At 42.7% G+C, this 20,497-nt stretch overlaps 1 protein-coding gene across 1 annotated transcript in view; it reads left to right on the top strand.

Moving 5' to 3' along the window:
* The window catches only part of GNB5 (G protein subunit beta 5), a 34,808-nt gene extending 14,543 nt beyond the window's left edge, over positions 1–20,265 (top strand). The window contains exons 4-11 of the mRNA XM_019747080.2: positions 495–571; positions 5,576–5,708; positions 10,663–10,806; positions 12,805–12,896; positions 15,180–15,228; positions 16,789–16,885; positions 17,861–18,027; positions 19,324–20,265. Coding sequence (XP_019602639.1) covers positions 495–571; positions 5,576–5,708; positions 10,663–10,806; positions 12,805–12,896; positions 15,180–15,228; positions 16,789–16,885; positions 17,861–18,027; positions 19,324–19,335 — 771 coding nt within the window. The 3' untranslated portion in view covers positions 19,336–20,265. The remainder of the gene's footprint in view (positions 1–494; positions 572–5,575; positions 5,709–10,662; positions 10,807–12,804; positions 12,897–15,179; positions 15,229–16,788; positions 16,886–17,860; positions 18,028–19,323) is intronic.
* The last annotated feature ends 232 nt before the right edge of the window (positions 20,266–20,497 follow it).

Here is a 20,497-nt window from a genome sequence, read left to right on the forward strand (position 1 = left end):
ATTCTGCATTCTAGCCACCTCTCTATATACTCGCAGGTCAACAGACTTACAGTGTACATGTAAAAAGTCATTCAAGAACATATTTTGAAAATAGGGGGAGTCAATAAATATGGTGAAGTATATAACAGAAATGACATTCGGATGGACCTTTTAAAGAAAAGGAGCCCCAATATTCATTCCTTCAGAAGAAGGGGAGTACAACATTAAGAAAGATAAACATTAAGAATGTTTATTTATTTTTTTTGCTAGTGGAGATTTTTAACTTTGAGACTTTATGACATAAAGTTCCGTTGATTATAGAAGGCTGAGACTCCTTGTCAGTCTCAAGCTCATTGTTACCCCAGTCCACTGCCCTTTGAAACTGTAATGAAATTCTATAGGAACACCAGTGATTACTATTTTATTTATTTATTTTTTGGTAAAAATGAAAAGTTAAGGCCTCTGTGCAGAACTGGCCCTTGTTGATGCTATGAACGGTGCATCCTGTGTTTCAGGAACATGCGGTCACTATGCCCTGCACATGGGTGATGGCGTGTGCATATGCCCCGTCGGGATGCGCCATTGCATGTGGGTAAGTAGGGTGGACAGCAGCTTTTCAGGTTTCCTAGTTAGCTATAAAGTACTATTGTATGGGCGAAAACACACAAACAAATAAGAACTTGTCATTTTTGTTTCTCGCTTGTTAAGCAATGTGTTAAATTCCTCCCTGAACTTTATCAAAGACAAAAAAAAAAAAAACACAAAAATCTCTTTCAGACTTCATTTTTGTTACGGACTTACAATAGTATAAGTTTTAAACCTATGCCCTCCACTGTCAAATGCTGTTGGTGGGAACCCTAAATTGGTGCAAACATTTTGGAAAGCATGTTGGTAAAGTATATCAGAAGCCTGGAAAAATTTATAACCTTTGATCTAGTGATTTTACATCTAAGAACTTGTTTGGAAGAAGTAATCCAAAATATAGGGGAAAAAATGTGAACAATAACATTTATTGTAGTATTATTTAAAATTAAACCAAAAAAGGGGCAACAATATGCCCATAACAGGAAATTAAGTGAATTGTGGTACATGAATTGAATGGAATGCTGTACAGCCATTAAAAGGGAAATTCTTAGTTACACTAAATGAAAAGAGCATCCAGGTTACTAGGAAGATTGTGCCTTATGCTCTGTTCTCCTGGAGCTCAGTTTGACAGGGTTGGCAATGAGAACTGTCACCAAAATGGTTCCCTGTCCCTGTGTGTGTTAAACAATTCTGAGACTGTTCCAATTATTTCTACTGTAGAATCTCAGCAATGTTGAGAAAAGAGGCATTAGTATAAAGGCTGTGATGAACTATACTGAAAATGCATTTCGGGATGACACGGCTAGGGGTGTTTTTCTCTTCTTTTTAATTTTATTTATTTCCTTTTTTTAAAAAATAAGCATGTATTATTTTTATAATAAGGAGAAAAGAATTTTATTTCAAATATGAAAACCCTGGGCCTCCAAGCAAAAGCTCTGGAGTCTTCTCCAGCCAATGTCACACAAGCCACCATCCCCAGTGTCCCTCTCTTTAGGTGGCTGCTTTGGTGGCATCTTCCCACTCTCTCTCTCCACTTGCCAAGACTCGGTGTACCTTTAGAACCCATGATCACATACGTGTATTTCACATTTTTGAATTTTTAAAATAATTCAAAAGTGAATTGTTTCTCCATTTTGTAACTAGATGGCAATATTTATATAAAATTCATCCCCATCTACTTCCTGAAAGGATATGAGGTGATCACAGTAAAAGACACAGATATAATACACACACACACACACACACACACACACACACACTCACACACAGAGGGAGCCAAAAAAATGTATACACATTTTAAGAGGAAAAAACTATTAAAATTGTAATACTCAATATATACTGATAACAAAAGATGAATACAAATCACGTTTGACTTCTGCAATTACAGGAGGTGCTCAAAGTGGTTACCATCAGAGTCTAGACACTTCTGATTACGACAAACATGCTTGAGCAACATTGACTAAAGTGTCCACTTGTATAAATTTTTTTTGCACCCTGGTATGTATGAATATATATGTATTTATGTATATGACACATATGTAACACATTCATACATGTATATACCACAATTACAAGGTAGGTGCAAAGGAATTCAGCCAGCTGTACAGTCAGAAGGAATAGTCCCCACAACACTTCCCTCCCCTCAGACACCAACTTCAAATTCAGGAGTCCCCACAACCACCCTCAGGCTCAGTAATTTACTAAAATGACTCATGAACTCAGCAAAGTGCTGTACTCAGGCTCCCAGTTTTATCACAGTGAAAGGATACAATGAGAACCAGGACGAGACACACAGGGCAGAGCCCAGGAGGGTTCCGGCATTACCTTCTCCCAGCTACAGTGTGACTGTACGCCCAGAGTATTGTCACCTGCGGATACTCTCCTGAGCCTTTGCTCTCCTGAGTTTTTAGAAGGGCTCGATCACATGTTGCCCACACAGCTGATCGTAATCTCCTGGAGGTTCAGGCTAATACCTTTAGTTTCTAGTTTCTCCAGAGGTTGGAACTGATAAGGCATGTCCCAAAGCCCCCATCACGGATCACACTGTTAGGCTGTCTGGTAGCCAAAGCCCCAGACAAACAAAGACTCCCATCAGGCAAGACATCCCAGGGAATCAGAGATCACCTTCCAGGAATCAGGAACAAAGGACAGACTTTTCATTAGGTAAGGTAGTTATTCACCGCTCAGTAGGAATAAGAAATACTCTACATTTGAAAAAACTCTAGGATAATGAGTTTCAAACTCGGCATTAATTTTAGCAGATGTATAGAGTTGAATGGGTTACATAATATCTCAGTATTTAATGTTGAGATATCAGCTGTCTGGTTCTAAATTACAGAAGGAATATATTGAGGAGATCCTTCTGCAGTACACACTGAACATAATAACATAGTGAACAATGTCTCCTGCGGCTTTAGGCTATTTCTTATTTTCACCCTCATTCTATGGAACCCAGTGGAAGAAGTTCCATGAAGGCAGGGGCGCAGTCAGGAATGAGAACAATTTTACAAGGCCCAGGTAGATAGCTTTCTGGTGACAACCTGGTACAGAGAGGGTTCAGAGTGGAACTGAGTGGTGTCGTCACTTAGTCCTCTCTGTTTGCCTGAGCCCTGACATGTGGTAGCCGTCTCACAGGTTGTTATGAAAACCAAAGCAGAGGAAGTTCAAGGTGTGAACTATTTGTGAAAGTATTTTTTAAAAATATGGGGTCCAGTACATAAGGAGAGAGCATCAGAAACTAAACTGAAAAAGACTGAATTTTCATCTTAGATAATAGCACCATCTCCCCTACTTTTTTTAGAACTGCTAAGAGCAACTGTGATTCATTTGAGTTTCTCGTGGTGATCTAAAATAGTGTTTCTCAGCCATGGCTTTGTGATATCCCTGTAACTCCATTATCACACAGACCCACGCCTCTGTCACATTCTCTCAATGTCGTTATAGGTAAGGGGATATTTTTATTTCCATCTGCCTGCCTACTGGGTCTATCTCAGTTGGTTCCAAACCTGAGAGTTAAAACTCCAACAGTATTGACACAATCTTCTTCTTTAAAAAAAAGTGTTAATTGATTATACACACACATTTTTTATTTGAGAGCCATATCCCCCAAGAAGCCTTCATTCAGGTATTGTACACTTGCTCTGAGCAACTGAGTGCAAGCCGCTGGAGTGGCTGTCCTAGGGGAATTCAGTATTGAATAAAACATAGTGCTTGCCTTGAAGCAAAAAGAATACAAAAATAATGATAATGACTACTTACTGAGCATCTATCATGTGCCAAGGGCTAGTCTGAGCTCTTTATGTACTCTTTACAACAGTCCTTTGTGATAGGTGGGTGTGATCCACTCATTTTATAGTTGAGGAAACTGAGGCTCAGAGAACCTAAAAAACGTAACTAAGATCACGAAATGAGTTAATACTAAAGCAGAGATTCAACACCAGATACATCATACTGCAAAACTTCTCTGCTTCTCATAGCGACACAAATAACCCTAAGCAATGAGTATCCCGACAGAGCTACAGGAATTACTCTGAAGCTTCAGCATGGGTCGCTGCAAGGGTCAGGGAAGCCCCTAGTCCAAGTGCAAATCACTCTCACCCACATAATCTATAAACAAGCTTGCCAGAGTTAGTTATTGGTAATACACTACCCTAGACTACACCTGTAGCTCCAAGCAGTTGGAAAGGCAAAGGGGGTCCCCCAAAAGAGAGTGCTCCCTCCTAAATATTGTTCCCCATTAAAAGGAAGCAGGGCTCCTTGGAGTAAGGTTGATTGTAGGTCTGGGGCAGGACAAGAATAAAGCAAAGCCTAAGATACTTTCTTGTTGCAGAAAGCAAGGAAACATTCAAGAACCAATAGAATTATATCAAAAGGAAACAGGAGCTGCCTGGAGGGGCCCCCACTGTCCAAATTTGGGGCAATTTGAGCATCACATGGAATGATGACAGTAAGAGATCGTAACACAGTTGAAGAGAAAAAGGAATCCATGGGTGTACAATGATACTGGTGAAAGGGAGGTTCTTTACAGAAAAATATCAGCTAATAAGTGCAGAAGGAATTATCAAATTAGAAGATCATCATTTTGCATTCCTAAAGTAATATTTGTTTATACAAGGGTAATCATGTTAAAGCCATTGTGTGAAAGGTTGTTGGGAAACAGGATATTCTGATGGTCTCAAAGTATCACACCACAGATTATTACTAATTACAAACAAATCACCTTTACCATGAAGAGACCTGATTGTCCCCCCTTTAACCAAGTAATCAAAGTTGGCATCACCAGCCTTGGCATAACAGGTATCACAAGTCTCCTGAAGTGAAGCAATAAGAAAGAAGTACATAATATCACCTTTATACTATTGTTGCCAAAAATGAAAAATGTTTGACTTGTATCTAACCAGAGAGAAACAGTGTGATAAATCCAGAATGTGTGACATCCTGTAATACAACTGACCTAAGAGCACTTGTTGTGCACACCAAAAAATACTTGTAGGTGGAGGGCTTGTTCTAGAGTAAATGATCTTAAAAAGACATAAAAACCAAATGTAATGTGTGAACCTTGATTGGGCTCTGGATCCTGGGGACAATTGGGGAAGATTGACTATGGATGGCTTATTACATGTGTTATGGAACTTTTGTTAGTTTTCTCAGATGTGATAATGATTTAGTGGTGATAGAGGAAAATGTTCCTATTTTTAGGAGATATAAATTTGCAAACTGAAGTATTTGGATATAACATATCATGTAGTTTGCATTCAAATGGTTCAGAATTTGCTCCCACAAATATGGCAAAATGTTAAGTTAGTGAATCTAGGTGAAGAGATCTCAGTGTTCATTGTACTATTTTTCTTTCAATTTGTTTGAAAATCTTCACAGTGAAAGTTGGGGGAAAAGGTTACAATATATAATACTGCTGAAGAGAAAAATGTTGAAAAGTTTGTGTGCATGAGAAAATATACACATATTCTATTGCCTTCTATCAACTTTTGACACCTCTTTCTTTCCGTGCCAGTGGTTTGGATAATAAGTGCTCTGTGTATCCTCTGACGTTTGACAAAAATGAAAACATGGCTGCCAAAAAGAAGTCCGTTGCTATGCATACAAACTACCTGTCAGCCTGCAGCTTCACCAACTCTGACATGCAGGTAAATAAGGGCCCGCGTGCTGCATCAGCCTGCTGGAGAGCAGGGTACGTGGTGGAGAAGTCGCAAGGACAGTAAGCTTTTCCTGTGTCCCTCTTACCAAGAGGGGTGTGCTCCAGCACTTGGCTCAACAGAAAGCTGCTTTTGTTTCTCACTGGTTATTATTATTTGTAATAGAATCAGAAATGAGGAAAGTCGGGGCTCTTGGTTGTTGACAGAGTTGAGATAAACTACATACCATATGGCACATCCTCCTCTAATTGACTTGGGGTGGGAGTGGATCAGGGAACTTTGGGGTGGTGGGAATTCCTATCTCCCTGTCTGAGACATGGTCCTAAGGTACTTACATGTGTAAAACTTCACCGAGCTTCTGAGCTTCAGAGTTGTGCACTTTGCACACCTCGCTGAACCTGTTTTACACTCGTTTTAACAAATACAAAAAGAAAAAGCTTCAAATAGTAAATCTGCCCTACTTTGAATAAATCATAAAGTAAAAACAATACAACATCCACACTTCAGCTACATTTTCTTCACAAGTGGTAAATGCATGCAGTAGTTTGTTTATTCACACATATTCAGCAAACCTTTCTAGGTGTCCACGATCCACGTTGCCAGTACTACCTGGCTCTGGGCCTGGAAGAAAACTTGGTCTCTGCCCTTAGGGACCGTCAGTGAAACAAGTCGTGACTGAACAGCCGGGAAGGCTGGGAGCTCAGAGCAGGAGCGGTGGTCACAGCCTTGGAGGGCAAGAGTATTGCCAGTGAGGTGTGAGGGGAGCACCGTGAGAGGCAGGCAGCCTGAGAAGTGGGCAGGGCCAGATCACAGGGGCGCTGACTGCCTGGGCTGACCCTATAGATGGAAGGGAGCCATTGCAGGGTGTGAGGCAGATTGGGGTTTAAGGAAAGCATCTCAGTCAGACTGAAGCCCTCTGTGGCTGACTAATGTCGGGAGGGCAGGGGAGGCTGGTGACTGGGAGACCAGGTGACTGCGTAATTTTTTAATTGCTGGCAAGAGGGGTATTGAGACTTGGAGTGCAGTGTTTACACCTGTTGTCTGTGACCAGGAGCCTTGCAGACCTGTACAGTAGCGGCTGCTGTGGCCACAACCAGATGCCCTTGAGCCTGAGGAGCAGCCAGAGCAACAGAGGATGCTTAGTCTGGATGAAGGCAGACTCAGGGGGATGCAAGGCCAGTGGGTTGTCAGGCACCTGAAGTGTCTCTGATGGAGACCTGTCACCCTCCCTCTGTGTTGCCACAATGCTGGAGGTGGGGATCAAAGGGGACACCTCTGAGGGAGAAAGTGCTTTCTTCCTAACAGGCAGTTAGCCAGAGACAGAGGAAAAAGGGAAGTCGCACTGGATACACTGGCTACCTCAGCAGAGTTGCAGGTCTTGGCTCAGAGTCAGACGGCTGGGATCCAATCCCGGCCCCATAGTGCCCTAGCTGGTCAGTCCTAAACAAGGTTTTCTTCTCTATTTTGTCTCACCTGCAAGTGAGGATGGTAATAAATTCCTCCCTCATAAGGCTTTCTGAGAATTAAATGAGATGATTCGTGTAAAATACTTAGTACAGTCCCTGGTAAATACCAGTGTGTTAGTTCTTACTGTGTTGTTATTATTAATATTAACACAAAGCTTCATGGGTGAGTCAGACACACACCTGGTTTGGGTACCAGTGAACTAAGGAACCTTAAGCTTCCTTCCATCTCTGGGACCTACCGTGTTTCCCTGAAAATAAGACCTAGCTGGACTATCAGCTCTAATGCGTCTTTTGGAGCAAATATTAATAATAAGACCCGGTCTTATATTATAGTAAAATTATAATTATAACATATCTAATATATAGTTATATAATTATATATATAGTTATATAGATATATAACTATATTATATTATGTTATATTATATTATATCATATCATGTCATATATCATATCATGTCATACCCGGTCTTATAGTAAAATAAGACTAGGTCTTATATTAATTTTTGCTCCAAAAAATGCATTAGAGCTGATGGTCCGGCTAGGTCTTATTTTTGGGGAAATATGGTAGGATGAAAAAAGAAAACCTCAAGTGGCTGGTATAAGACTATGGTATTAAGCCTGCAAATTCTTTGCCTTCCAGAATAAACGATGGTGAGTTAGAGGTTCTGTTTGGTGCCTTTATCATAATGAATGTTTGGTTTTTAAATTTTGTTTATACTTCTATTGTAATGAAGATCACAAAATATATTTAAAATTTTTAAATATTAAGAATTTACTTTTAACTTTTAAAAAGCGTTCATTTCTTTGATTGAAGAGTATGGTAGGGAAAATTCCCATATTAAAGAGCTTGACTGTGGTAATTGTTTAAAGCAGGTTGTTTGGACCTGGTGTCCCCAAAAGAGTGCAGATTTTGACCCTTTGCAAGTCTTAGAACAAGAATGGGGTGGAGCATCCACTAGTATGGGCCTGGAAAGATGGGAGGAAATTGTAGCATATTACAAAGTACAAGAACCCAAATTAAGACACGGTCCGAGTCTTGGGTGTTCACAAGCTACTTTTACCCATCCTGCTCATTGTGCTGAGTGTACACTTGAGGGAAGTTGAGGCTGGAGGGAGGAGCTTTGCGGCCGTGGAAATTCCCCACATTTGAGAGCTAGCCCCCCGAGTGGCATTTTGAGGAAGGTCTTGGGGACCAGGCCCAAGAAGCCCGAGTGCTCCAGAATTCACCCAGTTCTTGCTCCAGGGAGATGCTCCAAAGCAGCCTCTCCTGGCTGCAAAGATCTCCCTGGCCTCCCAGACTGCCCCGCAGAAAACCCATGCCCAGACAGCGCAGCCTGCAAGCACAAGGCCAGGGTAGGGGCAGATTCCCCTCCTTATAGTGTGTTCCCTCCCTGCAGAAGAAAGGAGAGTCTTTATAAGTGCTAGGCCTAGCATGTAGGAGAGAAGGGGGAGAACGTGAAGGAGGGAGGGGGAGGCGGGGTGAAGACCACCAGTGCATAGAAACTGGAGGTGCAGCAGGTCAGTGGGTGCACTGAATGCCTTAAGGCCTGGTTCCTGTTTTCTTTCCTCAACTATCAGTAATTACCACCCCCAGAGGGCCCTCGGTTGTGGCCGCTTACACTGTCATAGCTACTTCCTGCACAGTCTTATCACCTCATCCAGGCCCTGAGCAGCTAGAAGGTGGGGCATAGGGAGGCTCTGCTATCCAGGGCTGAACCCCTTGTGGTTTCCCACATGGCTTCTCAAGATCAAACTAGCTCCAGGGTAATGCAGTGCAGTCAACTAAGTGGATGAGCCCAGGAACCCTGGATACCACTGCCTTTCTCCCAACTCCACAAAGACAGGCCCAGCCAGAGCCCAAGCCTCACGCAAAATGGCGGTAACAACAATTAGAACCCTAGCTCTGCCCCCATGCCTCTCCCCAGGCACTCTAATGTGGGCCAGCCTTTGTACTTGTAAGCAGTACAGAGGCTGCTGAGGGATAGCTGAACTGACCTGACAGATTCTCTGAAAGTTATCTTTGATCTTATCATCATGCTTGGAAGCTTTCCATACCTGCTTCTTGCCTGCTGGCTAAAGTCCTCATTCTCTACACAGGCACACCTTTCATTCAGTGCAGAGGTACACTGGCACCTGCCGTGCCCTCCCTCCACTTCCCTTCCCTTCCCTTCACCTGGCCAGTTCTCACTTATCCTCTAAGACCAGCACAGGTATTGCCAGAGCAGGTAGGCCCCTCTCAGCCGTCTCCCTGTATTTCAGCACTTCTCACATTCTATTAGAAGTGATCATTGTGTCATCTACTGAGACCGCCAGAAAAACTTGCCATCCAGCACTTCTAAGCTTCTTAGACCTACTGCAGTAAGGGAGAAGCCCAACTTAACACAATATAGTATCTCAAAATGGAGAAATCGGGGAAAGGTATTTGGAGGGTTGCAGGATCCTGGGTGGGTAATTTTCAGGTGGGTCTTTCAAGTCAGGAAACTGGTTGATGACATGATAGCTTTGGATTGGTGAGCCCAGCGAGGTAAGGGTCTTGAAGTGAGTCTTGATGAGCAAGCTATGTATTAGTCTTGGTAAGTTGTTTAGTTGGTTCACAGTCTTATTTTGCAGGAGCGGGTTTTTACTGGAGCAAGCAGCTAGTTTGTTTTTCCTTGGTCTCAGGAAAGCATGCCTCATCCTGGAATTGATTAGCATGGGGACAGGGAATTAGGTTGATTTCAGACGTAACCACCAATCCTGTTAAACTGAGCTCCAGGAGAGCAGAGACCAAGACCCAGTCTTTGCGCAAACCCTAACGCCTAGCAGATCACCTGGGTGTGGTCACACAGCAGAGGCTTGTTGGCCCTGCGCATGCCTGAGTGTCAGTACCTCTCAGTGGCCCTGGGGAGCCGCTGGGGCAGCCCCCTGCTCTGGGAAGAAGAAGCAGTAGGAGAACGTGTCTAACAAAATGCTTCCTCAACCCTCGCTCCTCCAGGTGGGCTCCAGTGACGAGCATCAGCGCCGCCTAGGAGTTTGTAAGAACGACAGAATCTGCCACCCCACCCCAGACTCTACATTAGCAAGCAGGCTGGTGACTGGGGTGCCCATTAATGCTTGAGAAGCACTTTATGTGTCTGGCGTGCACGACAGTGTGGGTGGCTGCTTGTGGGAGCCATTCAGATATTCACAGAGCACGTCTTACACACCAGGCAGGCGTACGGCCCTGCAGGTACAGCGGGGAGGCCATCTGGATTTCTGGCTCTAGCGGAGGACAGGCACAGAAACACAGGTCAAGGTCAGTGACGGTGTTGAAAATGGACTTTTTCTTTCTCAGTATGGGAGAAACGCTTCGGCACTTGAATCCAGGTTTAGCGAGGTGTGTGTCTGCATGTTTAAGGTGCTTCCTTCTCCCGGTGGAACTTGAAGCATCCAATGGACTTTCCTCTGACAGCAGTAGTGATGACAATAGTCGTCTTCCTGTCCTTGTCTTTGGGCAGATCCTGACGGCGAGCGGAGATGGGACATGCGCCCTGTGGGATGTGGAGAGCGGGCAGCTGCTGCAGAGCTTCCATGGGCATGGAGCTGACGTGCTCTGCTTGGACTTGGCCCCCTCAGAAACAGGAAACACCTTCGTGTCTGGGGTAACGACCCAAGGGAAACCTCTAGGGGTCTTCCAGGGAGGCTTATGGTGGCAATTCTTACCAATTCTGGACAGTTCCCTGGAAGGGGTTGCAGAAATGGTTCTCAGCGCCCCACTGCACCCCCAGGGCCCACTGCTATGGTGGCACTTGGTGGGCAGTTACAGTGCTGGCTGTGAGGGTCTCCCATTCTACCGCTGACATTCAACAGTCTATGGAGGGATCTGGAATATTCTCCTGGTATGAATGCTGCAACTCAAGGTACATATCTGCCACATTTAAAAGCGTCATTCCTCAGATAAGTAGCAGAAAGTTAGCATCTGAGAGCATTAGAAACATCCACAAGGACACGAGCTGGTCAGACGGTACTGAGGTGAGGCAGCCCTGTGGTGTGATCAGGGCTTTGGGGCTGGTGGGAACTCTCCCGCTCCAACTCTGCCGGCCACCATTTCCCTCCCACACACAGGGCACAGGGAACAGAGTATTGGAAAGCTTAGAGAGGAGCTAAAGCCACAGTGGGGCACCAGCGTAAGAGTCAGGATAACTGGCTTCCAGCTTTGCCACCTAAATTTTATCATCTTTAAATTGGGCATGATATATGATAATACTTGCATCCTGCCCCCTTTCCCAGGATATTTGAGTAGCAGGTGAAAGAGTTTACAATATGCTATGCACATGGGAGAGGCGAGTATGTCTATGGAAAACTGGGTGTAAGACTGGAGACCTGAGCTGGCTGCCCTGACCCTGAGTCCTCTCTCACTTCAGTCAGGAGACAGTGGTGAGAGAGGATGGTGACGTACACACTGTGGAATGACAGTTGCAGCTGGGAGACATAAGGGCCCTTTGCTCCGAGCCCCCTGCATCTTAGTTCTGGGCCTCAGACAAAGGCTCTGTGGCCTCTAAATAGCAGGGACCCCAATTTTCTAATTGGGTATTTGGCCATATCGGTATATGTTTCATTCTTGTTCCCTTGTATACCTGTATTTATCTCTCCTCAACCACACTGTTAACTCAAGTTGTCGATGTCATTGTAGATGATTTTGTGTCTTTTCGGAGCACTAAACTCCATCTGATTTAGTGTCCTCTAAAGGTTAGAAGACACTCCTGAGTCCTTTGTCCACAGTCTCAGTCAAGACTCTGAGTGCTGAACCCACAGCAGGTCTTGCTGAGATATCAGTTATGGTACCTCATCCCACCCTTTCCTCTGAGTTGAAACCAACAACTTGGACACTGATTCTAAGCCATTATTTCTTCAATATGACTGTTGAGCGTCTACAGCACACTACCTAAGCTTGACAACAGGACCGCTCTGCAGGAATTTATCAAAATTCTCCTAGAACCATGATAGTATAATGGGAGAGCCTCATGTTTATGATTCTCTGGGTCATGTTGGCAACCTAGAGAGAGTTTACTTTACAGGTGTCGAGGCAGAAGCCCAGAGAGATGGCTTGCCCAGGCCACAAGCTATCTGCTTACAGGGCCACGACTGGGCTCCTAGCTTGCCGATTCCCAACCCAGCATACTGTTGGGGTACTGGTACTCCACCTTTGTTCAGGGCTGCTCCAGACACCTGAGGAAAGATGGGAGGTCCCACCATGCACCCTCTGTCTGCCTGCCCTCCCCTTTGGGCTGAGAGAGGCAGAAACAAAGAGGAGTGAGGAAAGAACAGGAAAAATGAAGAGAAGGCAAATGTCCAGGGTAAGGTGAGAAGTAGGCTCTGGAGAGTTTGCACCAACTCAGAAAGGTGTGAAAAAATAAAACATTCTACAGGAGGAAGCTGGGTCCTTCCCTTATTCCCCACCATCATTCCCCAAGACCTAGTTCTGGCCTTCTAAGGGCTTATTAGTTGAGGAAAGTGGTAAAAGCTAGTCTCAGAAAAGCATGCCGTCAACCAACTAGTAATGGGAAGTAAATGGTGTCTAATGGGAAATAATGGGATTCGTGCCTGTCTGTAGACAGTCCTTTCAATGGCCATGACTCTGGGTAACTTTGCACTTGTAGGGATGTGACAAGAAAGCAATGGTGTGGGACATGCGCTCTGGCCAGTGTGTGCAGGCCTTTGAGACACACGAATCTGACATCAACAGTGTCCGGTCAGTGAGTAGATTGTTTGCGTTGCATCTCTGTTCTCCATTCCTCCCCGGCCTGGGATCATGCCCAGAAACCGCCTCAGGCTCAGTTTCCTTGACTGAAAGCGGCCTCCCCAGCAAGAGGCTGATTTGTAGTGGGCCTGAACAGCACTCCAGATCTTTGGAGAATTTTTATTTAGTTATAGTAGAGGGCAGTTGACATTATCCTTCTTAAATCGAGTCAGTACTTCCAATTCATTCATTCAACACGTATTTATTGCATACTTAGATGCTAGGCATTATTCCAGGAACTGGAGATACAGTTGTGAACAAGCTAGACAGGAAACAGGACAAAGCACAAATAAACAAATGTACAATATAATTTATAATACTGATAAGTGCTATGAAAAAAGTAAAACAAGGGGATGGGATGGGATGAGTCAGGAAACGCCTTCTCTGAAGAGGTAACATTTAAACTGAATCCAGGATGATGCATGAGCCTGGTTTGCAAAGAGCTGGGCAAAGATGAGATATTAAGGGACCTAACAAGAGGCCACAGAATTGAGTAGGGGGGTCGGGGGGTTAACATGATCTATATTTTACCTTTAAACAATCACTCTGGCTACTGTATGGAGCAAGACTGGAAGTGTGAAGGCCAGTTAGAAGGTTGTTCTGTGAGTTCAATAAAGAAATGATGACGGCTGGAGCTAAAGACAACATAGCGGCAAGTGTCTGGAATTGGGACGGGTCTGAAATTTTACCTGACCTGCCAAGCTGTCCAGTTAGGCTGCCACAGGTTCATGGATGCTGGTAGAAGACACGAGAGTCCTGGGTTAGAGATGAAGGCCAGTTTATTAGTCAGAGTAATGGCAGTATCCAGAGTATCAGCATTTTTGTGCCGGTTGCCTGAGCTCCAATGCCACAAGGTGACATGAAAAGAGCTAGATGACACCTGCACATGCAAGGGGTCGTATTAGAGGAGAAGAACCCTGAGCGTAAGGAACCCAAATCTTTGTAAGAGACAGTAAACAGTGATCCATTTACTAAGACCAGAAGACTGGAGGCAGTGCAGGTAGGAGGTGGTAGTTGCACATGGATTTTGGAGCTCTGTTTTGGGCAAGTTAAGTTTGAGGGGCCTGTTATACAACCAAGTGGAGATGTCAAGTAGGTAGCAGGATCTATGAACTGGATCCCAAGAGAGAAGTCAGGACTTGACATATAAATTTGGAAGGTGGCACTTTCAAGACAGTGTATAAAGTATAATCACCCCAGAATCTTCATTATGCTTAGTGGAGAACACTAGAGTTGTTTCCCTTAAAAGCAAGAACAAAATAGGAAGAACTTATTTACTTCAGTAGCACAAACATTAGAAATGTCCAGCTCTCAAATATGGGATAAGGAAAAAGACTATTACTTTTTGCAAATATGGAATAATTACCTAGAAAATCAAGGGAAATCAATCCAGAAATTACTATAGGTAGTCAATGAAGTTAGAATAGATCAATAGAATATAAGGATAGAATATAAAGCCACAAAAATAAATTATATATTCATGAAATACAGCTTAAAAATGCACATTCTCTCACCCGTGCTTTTCCCTGCATCCTGGACACTCTAATGGCCATTATTCTATCAGGTCTCAGCATAGGCTTCCCTCTCTCCAGGAAGCCTGACTATGGAGAAGAGAATGACTGTAACAGAAGTAATCATCATTTATTGAGTGCTTTTTTACTTGGCACCATACCTCATTCTTTGCATATACTGTCTTATTCCATCTTTACAGCAGGGAATGTGCATTATCATCCTCACGTTTTAGATGAGGAAACTGAGGCTGGGCGAGGTGAAGTCACTTGCCAAAAGTATCCCATGTAGTAAGTGGTCAATGCTGAGATATGCCTATGGCTCTGTGTATCCAATGTCTGTGTATCCAATTCCAATCACTTTGTCATCCCTGAGCTCTGAGTCAAGTCTTCGGAATGAGGTGATCGAGGGGAAGCTATGGCTATGGGGACCTGCTCTGTATTCAGTGCCTGGTGTAGATACACATAGTATCTCATTTACTCCTTACCAACACTCAAGACCAGTGTCACAGCCTCTATTTACAGGGAAGAAAACTGGAGCCCGATGGGTCTGCCAGATGAGCCTCCCTTTCTGGCCCCTGTAATGAGTGGTCCTTGTATCCCTAGAAGTGGAGAATCTGACCCAAGGGCCTAACATGAGACAGTCTTCCCAAGTGCTTCTGATGGGCATCCAGGGTTGAGAATCACCACTCTAAATAAAGTGCTTTCTCCCTGAACTTCTCTGCAGATACTACCCTAGTGGAGATGCCTTTGCTTCAGGATCAGATGACGCTACGGTAGGTGTCTAAATTATTGAGAGCTTTTTCTATTTGAAAGAAAGATATGCCTACCATTTTATTTTTTTAAAGTAACTTTTTCTTACCATGTGATTTCACTTATATGTGCAATCTGAAAAACAAAATAAACAAACAAAACAGAAACAGACTCATAGTTACAGAGAACTGATAGTTGCCAGATTTGCGGGGGTGGAGGTGATGGGCTGGGTGGAAAAGGTGAAGAGATTAAGAAGTACAAATTGGCGGTTACAAAACAGTCATGGGGATGTAAAGTACAGCATAGGGAATATAGTCAATAACATTGTGATAACTATGTATGGTGCCAGGTGGGTTTTAGACTTATCAGGGGATCACTTCCTAAGTTATATAAATGCCTAACCACTATGCTATACCCCTAAAACTAATATAATATTGAATGTCAATTGTAATTGAAAAATTAAAAAATAAAATAACTTTTTTTCTGATAACAAAAGTAGTATGTATTCAATGAAGAAAACTTGGGGGAAAATTAAATTATCTTAATCTCCCTTACCAAGAAAAATCACAATTGGGTGAATTCCTTAACGTCTCTTTTTAAACAAAATGCTTTCTAATTTGCTTTTTTCACTTAGCAATAAATTGTGAACATTTTCCCATGCCAATGAACATTTTTCTATATTATGTTTTCTTAATGATTGAATAGTTTTCCATGTTATGGACATGCCATCATTTAGTTAACCAGTCTTCAATTTTTGGACATTTAGGTTTTTTCCAAGGTTTCTTTTTCTGTTAAAAACACTGCTATAATTAAATATTTTTGGAATTTATTATTTCCTTAGAATTAATTCTCAGACATGAATTTACTCAGTTAAAAATAGGCCTAGTTTTAAGGCTTTTGATACTAATTGAAAAAAATATGTTGACCAATTTTTCAAGAGGAAAATAATACCTTCCTGTGCCCTGAAAATATCAAGTATCTTAATAAATAATGGGTTTCATTCTGAGTTACTACTGTGGAAAAAAATTGCAAAGGAATAGATTGAGAGTTTTGATAATAATGAAAATTTAAAACTTCTGTAGGTCAGAAAATATACAACAAAATATGTGGGGGTTTTTTTAAGATTATTTAATGATAGAAAATGCTCATAACATTATGCTCGTAGAAGTAATAAACATCCATCCCATTTTAATACACACGTAAAATAGAAATAAGACTGAAGGAAACAGCCTAGATATTAATAAATACCACTAGGATTTGGAGTGACTTTTATTTCCTTCTTTATGCATTTCTGAGTTTTTCTGAATTTTCTTCAATGAATATGTGTTCTTTATCAGAAAGAAAAAAGGGTTTCATTTTTGTTTTTGTACCCAAAAAAACCTGTATTTACTATTTATTTAAATCTCCAGTGATCCCTAGAGATTAATAAGGAACAGGATTGAGGGAGAAAATACTAGGAAAGAAAACGAAAGAGGTATTTCCCTTACTCCTCAAACTACACAAGCACCTGCTGGTAGCTCTGTGGTCATCGTGTCCCCAACTGGAGCCAGAAGTAAGTGCTTCCTTGTCTGTTTGCACTGTAGTGTCGCCTCTACGACCTCCGGGCAGACAGGGAGGTCGCCATCTATTCCAAAGAGAGTATCATATTTGGAGCATCCAGTGTGGACTTCTCCCTCAGTGGTAAGATTTTATTTCAGAAACTTTTCCCAGGACTGTAAAACAGGACCTAAATGAGACCCAGCTCTCTCTCAAGTGGCCCCTCAGCTAAACTCCCTGTGGGGCAATATGCTAAATAGTCTATTTTGTGCCAGTTTTCTTCCACTGCGCTTCTTGACACCCTCACCACCACCACCCCCCGCCCCCACTTCACCCTGCCCTCAGCAGCTTCCCCTAGCCTCTTTCACTTCAGGGGAAGTTAGGGCTGTGCCCACCTAATACTGTTCTTCAAGACAATGATGGATCAACACTCATGTGCAGTGCCTTAGGCTTTTCCTCCCCAGCCTTCCATTCTCCTCTTCATACTTGAAAAGGGACTTTTTTCAGAGGTGGAGGGGATAAAGCAAGAGTCCCTTTCTCAGTGCTCTGAAGCTCATGGCACCTCTGCCCTCACAGCTGGGGAGGCTGCTAGTGAACGTTAAGACAGCCCTGATATGCTGGGTCACTGGACCACTCAGTTTCCCCAGACACCCCCTGTTCTACAACTGCATGCTGCTACTGCTGCCTGAAACATTTTTTCTCTCCCTTCTCTGCACAGCAAACTCCTATTCAACCCTCAAGAGCCAACTGAAATGTTGCTTCCTCTGCAGTGCCCTCCTTCATCCCCTTTCCTTTATGATCACATAGCATGTTACACATACCTGAGCACTTCCATTATAGCCCTTACTACACGGTGCCACAATGGTTTATGTGTCTGCCGCCCACCACCATCCACTACAGGGGACAGCAGCACACATTCTCCTCTTTGAATCCCCAGGGCAAAGCACAGTGCCTGGTACATAGTGGGCACTAAATCAGTGTTGGTTGGTTGGTTGGTTGAATGAATGAATGAATGAATGAACAAACGATTGAACGAACAAATGAGTGAGCAAGTGAGGGAGTGAGAGTCATGAAAAGAAAAACAGGAAAGAAGGAACCATCACATCCTCCTGCTTCCAGGTCGCCTGCTGTTTGCTGGCTACAACGATTATACCATCAATGTCTGGGATGTTCTCAAGGGATCCCGAGTCTCCATCCTGTTTGGACATGAAAATCGCGTTAGTACTCTACGAGTTTCCCCTGATGGGACTGCTTTTTGCTCAGGATCCTGGGATCATACCCTAAGAGTAAGAGAGAAGTTTTTCTATTTTACTTGGTGTGTGAGAGGAGGAACGATTGGCTTTCTTGAACAAGCAGAGATCAGAGTAAGCCAGGAGAGGCCCAGGCAGCCAAGCAGAGCTCTAATTTCAGCTCTGCTCATAGCCACAGCAGGAGTGAGTGGCTGGGAGAGGTAGTGAGTTCCCCATCAATGCAGGGGTTCAAGCATAGATTAAACACCTATGTATCAGCATGTAGTTGAGGGAATTGTTGGGCTAGGTGATCCAAAAGTTTCCTTTTGACCCTCAAAGTCTGATTCTTAGTCTAGCCTTTGACATAGCAAATGGCCAGTCTCGCCTTCCAGAAGTGCAGGGTTCTTCTGTGCTCACAGACCCCCATGAAACCCACAGAGAGGCTTTAGAAGGCCCATGAAGCCCCTCACATTATATGCCAAATTGTGTGTGTGTGCATTTTTCCAGGAAGTGTCCTCATGGCTTTTATTAAATTCTCAAAGAGCTCCATGACGTTGTCAGATGTTGGCTCCCCAGAAATACCGCCAAAATAGTCTGTTCATAAAGCAAAGCTTAGCACGTTGTGGAAGATCACAAACTTAACAGTCTTAGTAGCAGCTCAGAAGGAGAGAGCAAAGGCAGATATTTATGAGGTTTTAGGGGTTTAAGGCAGGTCTTTTGGTGGAGGGACTTAATCAGGATGGGACAAATTTGTGGCATACTAGTTTAAGATTGCTGGGCACAGCCTGGGGGGTAAGAGAGGGTTTCGAAGACAGTCTTGAAAGGTGACCAGTCGTTTGATGCTCTGTATTGTTCTGAGAAGTGAGTGTCTCTTCTAAAGAGGGTATTTGATTGAGTAGTCTAGTCTTAGGGTAAATAGAATGATTTTTGCAAAGTTCCTGAAACAAACAGTCAAGTTATTTGTGACTTCATCTTCCTGGGCAAGAGTTTTCTAAATTAGTGTAGTTGTGTTAATGGACCCAGTGAGCTGTGTGGGTACAGTTGGTTTCAGTTGTCAGCCTAAGAGTAACCACTTCCTAGTAAGGAGGCCACAGATGCCCTTCAGACGATTAACTAAGGGGGAGGGGCAGTCAGGTCCTAAGAAGCACCTTTGAGTTGCTGAGAATAAAGTCTTGTTTTTCCAAGACATGAGAGTGCTCTATTCTGTATGGAGTGTGTGTGTGTGTGTGTGTGTGTGTGTGTGTGTGTGTGTGTGTGTTTGTGTGTGTGTGTAAGAGACTTTTTGTCTCTTTAAACTCAAGTTTTACAAGCCGTTAACTACTAATGGACTAACAATTATCTGTGTCTTTGCAGGTCTGGGCATAATCGTTTTGGAATACATAGATAGGCATCTGAGGATAGAATTTGAAATCGTCACATGTAAATAGACCTTACTTCTGGAAGATTTGAGAGTTTATCACACCTTAGCTTAAGGGAGCAACTCCATGGTTGAAAGTTCACCAAACATCTCCAATATTACTATTAAAACCACCACCCCTGGAAAAATACTACTGTGAGCCTTCAGCACTAGGAGAACATCTTCAAGTACAATCTTTCTCGTTTTGAACACTTTTTAAAATGTATTTGTTTTTAAGGTTATTCTTAATTATACTAATCTCAACTCTATTACCAACAGAATTCAGCATTTAATACAGTCCATATTATTTCCTTGAATCAAATTTGTTTCCAGAGCACTTTAAAATCTGATTTTTTTCTCAGTGTGCACTGTGACTTTTGGAACCTTCCAGAAGTGCTAATTTTAGGGGATTGTATGAGAAGGACTGTGTTAATTGATCTGTGATAGAAGACACTTCCAATTCCAAATGTAATTAGACAAAATCACTTTTTTTCAATGTGTTTTTATTGTAAAGGGTCTTTTTCAGTCTTGCATCCTATTGTTTTTTTTCCAGATAAAACATTTTCATCTATGTGAACTGTTATAAATGAAGCAGAGAGATGCATAAAATGGACAGGATGTTTGATTACAAATTATGTGATAATGTGATATATCACGTTATCACTTGGACGGAATATTTTCTTTCGAGGGAAAAGCTAAATGCTGTTTGTGACAGAAATGCTTCTCAGAACAACCCAAACCTTTCTGTATGGGAACACAAAACAGTAAACTTATATAAAAATCTATTACTAGTATTAGACACATTAGGGTTAGTAGTATCTACTCAGCCTAAAGTGGATCTTTGTCTATATCCATCATACTCATATTTATTGCATTATAAATATAATTATACAAATTAATTGCTATGTCTCAAATGATAATGTCTTTGTTTCTCTTATACTGAGGAAGAAATAGCATAAAAGATGTCTTTATTTGAAATTCTGCAATTCCTTCTGGAAAATACCAAGTGTTTTTATTACAGGATCCCTTCTTTTCCTTCTTTTCCCTCTGTTTGTTTTTAAAAGTGTAGAGGCTTATTCTTTGTTTTAGAAAATGCCTCATTCATAAAGAAGGCATGCATTACTTAGGGAC

The sequence above is a fragment of the Rhinolophus sinicus genome, linkage group LG03, assembly GCF_036562045.2.
Source record: "Rhinolophus sinicus isolate RSC01 linkage group LG03, ASM3656204v1, whole genome shotgun sequence".
NCBI lineage: Eukaryota > Metazoa > Chordata > Mammalia > Chiroptera > Rhinolophidae > Rhinolophus > Rhinolophus sinicus.